Source organism: Myotis yumanensis, unplaced genomic scaffold (assembly GCF_028538775.1).
Source record: "Myotis yumanensis isolate MYYU_CA2020_CCGP unplaced genomic scaffold, mMyoYum1.0.hap1 SCAF_16, whole genome shotgun sequence".
Classification (NCBI taxonomy): Eukaryota; Metazoa; Chordata; class Mammalia; order Chiroptera; family Vespertilionidae; genus Myotis; species Myotis yumanensis.
In genome coordinates, this window is record NW_027223767.1 from 17,155,911 (window position 1) to 17,166,871 (window position 10,961).

A 10,961-nucleotide genomic window follows, 5' to 3' on the forward strand; every position below is an offset into this window, starting at 1 on the left:
ATTTATCTATATATATAAAAGGCTAATATGCTTGGTATGATGTATGCTGGCCACCAGGGGGCGGCATAGAACTAAGGAAGGCCTGGCCAGCAGCTGGCAGCCAGGGAAGGGGGGCCTTGGCTAGCAGCCGGAAGGCCCCATTCAGCCCTGATCGCCAGCCAGGTATAGGGACTCTACCCGTGCATGAATTTCATGCACTGATCTCTAGTGTTGAATAAATACATTAGGTAGACTGATGCTTCCACACCTGGGACATTCCCTTACAGGGACTCATGGATCCAGAAGCTGAGACCAATGGGACTACTGTTACTGAGTTCATTCTACTAGGCCTGGTTGAAACAGAGAAGCTGCAGTCTCCGGTCTTTGTGCTCTTCCTCTTTGCCTACCTGCTCACAGTTGGGGGCAACCTCAGCATCCTGGCTGCCATCTTGATGGAGCCCAAACTCCACACCCCCATGTACTTCTTCCTGGGGAACCTATCAGTGCTGGACATTGGGTGCATCACTGTGACTGTTCCCTCAATGTTGGGCCGCCTCTTTTCCCACAAGCGTGCAGTTCCCTATAGAGCCTGCCTCACACAGCTTTTCTTCTTCCATCAGTTGGCTGGTGTGGACTGCTTCCTGTTGACAGCCATGGCCTATGACCGATTCCTGGCCATCTGCCGGCCCCTCACCTACAGCATCCGCATGAGCCATTCAGTCCAGTGGATATTGGTGGCTGTGTCTTGGGCCTGTGCCCTCACCAATGCACTGATCCACACTATTGCCCTAACTACACTCAACTTCTGTGGTCCCAATGAAGTCAATCACTTCTACTGTGACCTGCCACAGCTCTTCCAGCTCTCTTGCTCCAGCACCCAACTCAATGAGCTGCTGCTCTTTGGTCTGGGTTTCCTTATGACAGGTGCACCTGTGGTTCTCATCATCACCTCCTACATCCACGTGACAGCTGCAGTGCTACGAATCCGCTCAGTGGAGGGCAGGAAGAAAGCCTTCTTCACATGTGGCTCCCATCTCACTGTGGTTTGCCTCTTCTATGGAACTGGTATCTTCAACTACATGCGTCTGGGTACAGAGGAGGCTTCAGACAAGGATAAAGGGGTTGGGATTTTCAACACAGTTATCAACCCCATGCTGAACCCACTTATCTACAGCCTCAGAAACCCTGATGTTCAGGGTGCCCTGTGGCGGGTCCTTGTCGGGAGGCGGTTACTGAACTGAGGGGTGATAGGGTCTCTCCTTTCCTGCCTTTTTTTGGGTTGAGGAAAATTTCCCATGAAGTCAGTAACTCGAGAAATGATTATGAACCATTCATGTATAGATCGTCATGTTGAAAAATTTTGTGTGATGTGTTTGTCCTCAAAGAAATCCTGCATAATTTATTCACACAATAAACATTTATTGAATTGCTTCTATGAGCCAAACGCTCTTCTAGGGCACTGGTGAACAAAATAGACAAAGTTTTTACACTCATGCAACTCACATTCTAATGAAGGGAGAAAAAAAGAAATGAAATAAATAGGCATCCTGTATGATAGATCACATAGTGATACATACTATAGAGAAAGACAAGTAGATAAGGGGACATGCGGTTAGGATCTGCAAAGCAAGTGTCCCTGGCAAGTTGTTCCTTGTATTTAGCTATGCTCACTTTCCGAGTTGAGTTGAAGCCTTGGAAGCCAGGTAGTTCTGGGCAGCAAGGAAGGATTATTTGCTTAATCACTCCTTAATCACCTATAATATCACTGTGAAGTCTTCTTCCTGTGGCAAATGTGAGATTCCTTCTAAAAAAAGAGTGCAGAAAGCTGTTTTAAACCAGTGCTAAGGAATATTCTATTCTACTGTTCACCTTTCACCTCCAAGAAAATCAGTTCCTTCTTTTTACTAACATAGAAATCCCATAGGATGGCTAGGTGACAGGTAGGGCCTAGAAAGGGAAATAGCCTATTAAATAAAAGCTACATTAATGCATAAAGGACATAGCATCAGGTCAAAAAAGGTATGCTTCATCTCCATCCTCTGCCATATTTTTCTCTCTTATTGAGTCATCTTCCTCACATATACGGTAAAGCCTTTGAAAGAGTAAGCATTTATGCTCCAACCAGATCCTGAGACTTTTCGGTGTAGAATGTCCACCATAACCTTCTCCTCCAAAGTCTTATTTTTCTCTCCCAAACCTCCTAGTTCAGAAAATATCCATCATGTTGTCCTTGGGAGTAATGCTTCTTTCTGAATTTATTTTCAAGATTAGTACAAAAGTGCAGCTCCAGCCCAGAGAATTTGCACTTCTTGGTGTTCATCCAGCCTCAGCTCATCCATTCCTGATTTGTGTCTCTTCTTCAGCCTCCATCGGAAGGCTACTTACCCTGTCCTGGCAGTTCTGCTGTGATATCCCTCAGCTGTATCACTCCTAAAACTGCTCCATGGCTACACCTGGAGCTCGTCTGCTCTGTGATCTCTTCTTGGAGCCAAGGAACTGGAAGGATGAGCTGAAATGGGATGGGGAAAAAGATATGAGAGTGGGCCGTGGGACAGGATTGGGTGTGGAGGCATGAAGATGAGATGTGAGGATATAGGGAGGGATGCGACAGGACGGTGAGCTGAACCCAGAAAGAAGGATAGAAAATAGGAAAAGGGCATGAGAAAATGGGAGATGAGAAAAGATGGGCGAATTAGGAGCATCAAGCAAGATGACTAAGGAATGTTGAGGTCAAAGATGGACGTGGAGAAAATGCAGAATGAGCAGGGGTTGGAGATAAGAACAAAATTCATACTACGGAACGACTTCCCATTAGCTGTGGCCATATAATAAACAGCAAATTTGATGTTAATGTTAGCCCCCACCCTTCCCAGAAGAAAAAAAAGAAGTTTAAGTTTTACCAAAGGAATAATGATGCAAAGATGTCTGGGAACTCCTCCTATCATTCCTCTGGCTAGCTGACCATCTTAGAAGGTCAGGGTAGGACTGACAGATGGGGAGAGGGAGGGAAGATGTATCTAATTATAGTCTAATGAGCAGAGTTGAAGTGTGTCGCTTTCCTGACACTCTTGGTTCTGCAGACACAGTGGGGTTGGAGAGAATGAGCTTCTCTCTCAGGGCAAAATTCTCGTGAAGGAAAACCAGGCATATCGGCTGTAACCGCTGCTCTGTGACCTTGGAGACTTCCTTTCTGTGGGTGGGCTTGTTTCTACCTTTTCCATAAGGACCCGGACCGGATCATCTCTCCATGGTTCTTTACATTTAACTACCTTTGGTTACACTATTCTGGATGAACTGTTTCCTAGGGCGGAACCCAGAAAATATTTTGAGGGCATTACCAGTACACATTTTCACCACTTCATCTAGACTCTGAGCAATTAGTACTATTCCCCTCCACCCCCACTCCCACCCCCACCCCCACTCCCGACTCATCTATTACCCCAAAGGGTAATCTCTTACCCCCAGGCCTTGGCATGCTTCCCCCTGAACAGTCATTCCAACTCTTAAGGGTGCTTTCCTTAGAAATTGATTCCTATATTCTGCCTCTCCTCCAAGACCAAAAAGGTTAGTTAACAATGGATATCAGCTTTTTGACATGTAACTTGCAAATGGTTTCTCTAGCTTGCCATTTGTCTCAATTTGATGGATGCATGTTTGGCTAAACAGATGTGTTACATTTTTATGTGGTCAAATCTGTCTTTTCATGGCTTTTTAATTTTATGTCTCATTTTGAGTGGAAAAGATGTTTTCCATCTTATCAGGAAGATAGGCTAGGTTGTATTGTGCTAACAAAACCCTAAATCTCAATGGTTTGCAGCAGCAAAAGTTAATTTCAAAGTCATGGAATTTCAATGATCTGATGGATCTAAAAAGAGTTCCTTTTTTTCTGGGTTGTTCATCTTTTTTCTTTTTGTAAGAATGAGAGTAAGGACTTCCAAGCTCTTCTATGTCAGAGTAGAAACCAGAAGTCGACATTTTACATTGACAATGGCCTGTGGGGGACATGACTTCTGTTTCCCCCTTTTTAACACCTGCCAATTTCCACATCCAGGTGGTTCCGGGAAGTGCGGTTCAGGGTCCCAGAGTGGAGGTATCAGCACAGCTCACTGGCCTGGCCACAGAGATGATGGCTCTATGTGGACATGTGACTTCGTTAGTTTAATAAAATTCTTTATATTAGACCAGAAAAAAATTCTGGATGTTCTCAATTAAATTAGAGCAGCTGGAGAGCGAGAGAAAGAGACATAGCAGATAGCCTGTTAATAGCTGGGAGCCAGTGGACTGAAGGGTCTCAAGGTCGATTCCAGTCAAGGGCATGCACCTGGATTGCAGGCAGGCTGGATTCCCTGGCCCTCGTTGGGGCATGTGAGGAAGGCAATCGGTCGATGTGTCTCAATGTTTCTCTCTCTCTCTATCTCTCCCTCTCCCATTCACTCTCTCTAAAAAACAATGGGAAAAATATCCTCCAATGAGGATTAATAACAACAAAAATAGCTGGGAGCCAGCTCACAAAGGACTGCTCCCACTTCTGAGTGTCCGTTGGAACTTGAATGAACTTCCGGGCGGCTATTTCCATGATGATCTGAAAGAGAGAAAGAATACCCCTATTTGTAGTAGAATGTTAACGAGCACTGTGTTGCTAAAAAACACAATGTTACTTTTGCTTTTGCCTATTGCACTTAAGAGTTCCCGCAGCTTTCTCACCTTTCTGAACCTCAACAGGCAAATAAACCCAAACAAAACAAAAACCACAGCTTGTGTCCCTCTCCTGGTGAAAATGTAGGGGTGGACTTGTAGAGGTCGTTTTTGAAAAATGTACCAACACTCTGAACAATAAAAGCTTTTGGCCCAGCAAGTGCACGTCACCAGTTTCGCCGAAGGAAACAATCAGGTAAGTGAACAAAACTAAGGCATTTTCTATGATGTTGCAAGCAACGGGAAAAAACTGGAAGCAACTTTATATTGAATACTGAGAAGTGCGTTAAATGAATTCTGATATATTTATTGAATTGCACACTGAACTACTGCATCTGCATTAAGTTGTAATATAGCCGGATATTTACTAACATAGATGTTAGTCTGTAAAAAAGCAAGTTTCAAAATAATTTGATTTAGCTGAGATCAAAGTGTAAAATTTAAATACAGCTAATTATTTTGGGCTTATTTTTACTTGAACATTTCTACAGTAACGCATATTGTTGGTTTAATAAAAACAATAAAAGTTAAAAATAGTAAACATTCAGTGGTATCTCATCGCCTACACAATATATTCCAAGTTCTTCAACAAGGCCTTGGCGGCCTGTACCCCACTATGTCCTCCTCAGGCACAGGGCTTGCTGCGGCTTGGTCACCAGTTACATTCAGCTGAGGCAGTCTTTACTTGTTTCGGGTGTTCCCACCCTCTCTACCTTTTTGTCCAGCTGTTCTGCTAACAACTACACTGACTATGGATCATGCCTTCTGATCTTGCATATTATCTCATTTAATCCTCACAGCTGCCCTCCGAGTGACACAATGCTGTTGTTCTCAGTTTACAGGGGAGAAGAGGACACTTAGAATGGTGAGTGACTTCCACAAACACCCTAGGGATGGGGAGAGCTGTCCAAGGCCGATGGGAATATCCCCTCTACTCCATGCCTCCGCCCCTCTGGGAGTGATCTTAGTTCCCCCTGGCCACTTTTCCTGGGTGACTCATCAGCATTCGTTAATCTTAGCTCAGCTGTCACCACCTTAAGGAAGCCTTTCCTGAATCCTCCATCACTGACAAGGCAGGCTAGGCTTTCCTACTTTGTGCCCCCAACTCTCCTGCTCCGACCATAACCCTTCAGGCACTGCATTAAAAATTGTCTTCTTCCCTGTCCCCCGTGAGCTCCTGATTCATGTTTGGAGCTCAACTTGAGGCGCCTAAAAGGCATTTGGTCATTAACAATGGAATGAAGTGAAACTTACCAATTCAACTGTCTCCAAGTCGAGGTCAGTGCTGGCTCCCCTGCCTCATCTGTAAAGGATTGCTCTCTTTTCCCAACTGCCACCTTCCAATGACGTTATCAGTTACTATCCCTTTTCTAGCCAGTGCATTGTACAGGGCAGGTTGAACCTAAGTAGAGATTAGATCTCCCTTTTATCTCCTTCCTGTCTACTGCTTCTACCACCACTCCTGTTCAGGAATGTGTGTTGATATGCTTGAGAGTTTTGTTTTGAGGGAAGAATGGAGTTGTTGCAAGGGCAATGGAGTGAGGAACCACAGTCATAAAGGATACGATGGGCTGTCCAGGGGGAGGGTCTTCCCGCAGAGAAAAGGAAAGCAGGAGAAAGGCACAGTCACTATTGGTTAAGGCCCAAGAGACAAAAATAAACCCAGAGCAAAGGAGAGAACTTTTCAAGTGTTGCCTGAATTGGAGGGGCTTTGTCCAGAAACTCTGGGTCAGACGGAAGCAGCGGGAGCTGTGCCCAGCAGAGCATCAGGACCTGGGCAGCCTCACAGAGAACACTTGCAGGGAGGGTAGTGCAAGGTGTCTCCTCCAAATGGCTTACAAGTAGTGGGCTCCTCAGAGAGGGCCAGCACTCACCAGCATGAGTGGGTGTGTGCTAGAACATAAGACCCCTCCCAGATCATAACCGGCTATGTTTTGAAAGGCTGGGTTAGGGGCACTGTGGCCCTGTGATCAGGTAAGTGAAGGATTTGAACTTACAAATTTCTAGTATAAGTGTTTGCATGACCTTATTTATTGCCAAGGCAGGTGCGATTTGGAGATATTGGGTTACCATGTCTTTTCTTCGTCACAGATCTGTGAGCTCATTCTGAGCAGGAGCTCTGTCCTGTTTACACCTGTGTTCCCCAGAGGGTAATGCTCTTCACATGATGGAGCAAGTTCCCAGTCTCCATTTCAATGCCCCAAATTACCCTCACGTCAATCTCTGTGAAGGCTTTCCCTAGGTGGCGTCTTCCCAAGGCCCCATGCATGTCCTTGTTCCTCAGATATAGATGAAAGGGTTCTTCATCATGGGGATGACCACAGCCTACTGTGGCTACCGAGTCCTTCATGGAATAGGTGAGGAGAGGCTACAGATATACCATGTCAAGTGTCTCATAGAAGAGGGAGGTGACATCCAAATGTGGGGCACAGGAGGAGAAGGCTTTATACTTCCCAGTGGCTGAGGGTATTCGGAGGATGGCTCAGACAATCTGGAATAGGACAGGATCAGGGACCCTAACAGGGTGAAGAAGATAAAACAGCCTGTGGCCATCAGCACTGTGTGATTCATCTGAGTGCTGGAACACGTGAATCTCAGCAGGACATACATCTCACAGATGATGTACTAGATCTTTTGGGACCCACAGACAGTCACCTTGAGCATGAGGAAGGTGTGGATGAGGCCACAGAGGATAGAGAGTGCCTAACAGAGGGTGAGGAGCACCACACAGAGCCCAGGGCTCATGGCCATGGTGTAGTGGAGAGGGCCGCAGATGGCCACATAGTGGTCATATGCCTTCGTGGCCAAAATGAGGTTGTCCAGGGTCACCAAGGGGACCAGGAAGTTGAGCTGTGTCAGACACCCCATGTAGGAAATGGCTTTGTTCAGGGACTGAATGTTTACCAGCATCTTGGGGATTGTGTTGGTGACAAAGAAGGGGTCAGTGAAGGAGAGATTGGCCAGAAAGAAGTACATGGGAGTGTGCAGGTGGGAGTCAGTGCCTATGGCCAAGATAATGAGCGCATTTCTCACACCATGACCAGGTACATACACAGGAACATCTAACACAGGACCTTCTGGTCTGCAGGACTCTCTGAGTTCCCAGGAGCAGGAACTCGGAGACTTGACTCTGGTGGCCTCCATCCATCTCCTCAACTGTCTGCAACATTGACACCAACAAATGTTTGTTTCCTAAGTGCCCTCAATTGAACAATGACATTCATAGAAGCAAAATCAAGTAGAGTCTTAGCATTAAGATAACTTACACTAAACTGTATAATATTTTTAGATTAGTAAGAAGATAAAAACAGGCACAGACATATTACTTGGAAAGTCTTTTTGCAACTTAGCCATCCCAGCTACTTTTAATCTGACATACTCAACATTGCAGGAATAATGTCTTGTCTTATTTCAAACCCTACATTTCACAGTACTCCGGAGCTTAAAGATTACTATATTATGATATTTACTGGATTTAAAAATGATGTTTAAAACAGTGTATGTATTATAACAAATGGCTATTGTCCTTTGGGCAAAGGGGAGGAAGAAAAATATTGGAAAGGAGAAGGAAAAATTATTCTTATTTGCTGATAAGATGTCCTATCTGGGAAACCTAAGGTGAAGGACTGAAATGCCATTAGAAATAAAAAGCAACTTCAGCCCGGCCGGCGTGGCTCAGTTTTGAGTGTCAATCTATAAACCAGGAAGTCAAGGTTAGATTCCTGGTCAGGGCACATGCCCAGGTTGTGGGTTCAATCCTCCGTAGAGGGCATGCAGGAGGCAGCTGATCAGTGATTCTCTCTCATCAATGATGTTTCTATCTCTCTCTCCCTCTACCATCCTGTCTGAGATCAATAAAAAATATATTTTTAAAAAAGCAACTTCAGTAAAGTGGCCATTTATAGAGAATGGACCCCAAAGCAGTGATGTTCCCAGCAGGCCATACAATGCAATGGTTAAGATTGTGCTGTCAGATGCTGGGATTCATGTCTGAGCTTTGCCACTTGCACTGAAACCTCAGGCAAGTTAGCTGAGCTCTTTAAGATTTGCTTTTTTCATGTGCAAATGAGTCATAAGAATAATATTAATAAAGTTCTTAACACAAAGAGTTGGCATGTGGTGGACACTCAATATATATGGCCAATTACGATCATAAATACATATGTATGTAAACTATCATCAGGTGGAAATACAAAGTGTAACATCAACAATAAGATGTTAATGGGAATTGTGCAGGACCTTCCAGTGCTCTATTTCTCCATTTAATCATAAATCATGGACTTACTAATTTCTAGATAGAGAGATAAACTATTGCAAAGGCACATATTCTCCTGAATTAATCTAAAATTTACTCATTTGAAGTCAAAATCATAACAGGACTTTGGGGAAACAAAAACTGTTCTAAATTTTATCTAAAAGTAAATATGCAAACAAATGTGGAAATGGTTGAAAAGAATATAAGAAGGGGACTTGCTCAGTCAAATAGTGCGGTCCTGGTGCTGGAGTGAGCAGGTCACGGGAGCTGGGCAGCAACATCAGGAACACGGCTGAGCACACGTGGGACTGAGTGGATCATTATGGGGGCCCTTTGGCAACAAATAGCACTGGGACAGCTGGTCAACTACTGAGGGGAAAACTTTAGATCAATATTTCAGATCTTACAGAAAACATTTAAATGTATTTAAGATGAAAAGAATTTACTGTGCCTTTTCCTTTTAAAAATCTAATGCAGGTGGAATGACAATTTTAAAAATAAAAAAATGAGAGAACATAAATAGACTCCATTTAATTTTATGATGTAGAGATAGATAACACTTTCCACAATTTGATGTCTTTTTTGGGTGAGATGTAAAGGAGAAAAAGGTCAGTCCTGTGAAGTCCTGAGCAAAGAGCCTTGCAGACAGAGAGGTGTGTGTGCAAAGGCCTGAGGTGGGAAAGAGCTCACTGGGGTGAAGGAATGAAATCCAGACCAGTGTGGCTGCAGTAAAGAGGAGAGAGTGAGACAGGAAGTTGTGCAGGCCAACGGGGTCCCGAGCCTGCAGGGTCTTGTTCAGGCTGTAAAATTTATTCCAAATGCAATGAGGACTTTTAGAGGATTTTAAGTGAAAGATATTAGCAACTATCTTTCTGTTTGTATTTGACCATAGTACTTTAATAATCAGATACGACTGCTGCATTTTTTATCAGATGCCTTTTCAGTGCCTATCATGTTTTATTAACTTTTATAAAGATATGTTTTTAAATTTTAGAATATTCATTCCTAGGTTTAATTTTCTAAAAAGCTACAGCATCTGAGACATTTCTTTTTTTATTTTTAAATTTATTTTTAATTTAAATATAGCTGGTATACAATCTTATATTGGTTGTATTATTTCAGGTGTATGATATAAGTCAGTGATGGTGAACCTATGACATGCATGTCAGAGGTGACACACAAACTCATTTTTTTGGTTGATTTTTCTTTGTTAAATGGCATTTAAAGATATAAAATAAATATCAAAAATATAAGTCTTTGTTTTACTATGGTTGCAAATATAAAAAATTTCTATATGTGACACGACACCAGAGTTAAGTTAGGGTTTTTCAAGATGCTGACACACCGAGCTCAAAAGGTTCGCCATCACTGATATAAATGATTCGACAATTTTATACTTACAATGTGATCACTCCACTAATTCTTATAACCATCTGTCACCATGCAAACTTATCACAATATTATTGACTATATTTCCTTTCTCCTTTTCATCCATCCCCCACACCCTCTCTTCTGCTAACCATCACTTTGGTCTCTTTTTTTATGAGTCTGTTTTTGTTTTGTTTTTAGAGTCCACATATAAATAAAACTCTATGGTAATTGTCTTTCTCTGCCTGACTTAGTTCACTTAGCATAATACCCTCTAGATCCACCCATGTTGTAGCAAATGGTAAGATTTCCTTCTTTTTTATGGTCCAGTAATATTCCATTGTACATATGCACCACATCATCTTTATCCATTCATCTGTTGATGGACACCTAGGTTACTTCTGTATCTTGAGTATTGTAAACTAGTAGCCTGGTGTATGAAATTCACGCATGGGGGGTGGGGGGCGTCCCGCAGCCCAGCCTGCACCCTCTCCAATCTGGAACCCCTTGGGGGATGTCCGACTGTCGGCTTAGGCCTGATCCCACAGGATCCACAGCCCCCTCAGCAGTCACGGCTGGATCACCGTGTTCGCAGTGGTGGCAGTCAATGCTGGGTTGTGGTGACACAGCACTGACTGCAGGACTGACTTCCGTGGCACCGACC

At 43.6% G+C, this 10,961-nt stretch overlaps 1 protein-coding gene and 1 pseudogene across 1 annotated transcript; one reads left to right on the plus strand and one right to left on the minus strand.

Annotated features, from left to right (window-relative positions):
- The first annotated feature begins 260 nt into the window (after positions 1-260).
- On the plus strand, positions 261-1,220 carry LOC138994994 (olfactory receptor 3A2-like). Its single transcript, XM_070395371.1, has one exon. The coding sequence runs from the start codon at positions 273-275 to the stop codon at positions 1,218-1,220; it is 948 nt and encodes a 315-aa protein (XP_070251472.1). The 5' UTR covers positions 261-272.
- A 5,582-nt stretch (positions 1,221-6,802) lies between these two features.
- LOC138994995 (olfactory receptor 1D2-like) lies at positions 6,803-7,858 on the minus strand (annotated as a pseudogene).
- Positions 7,859-10,961: the final 3,103 nt, after the last annotated feature.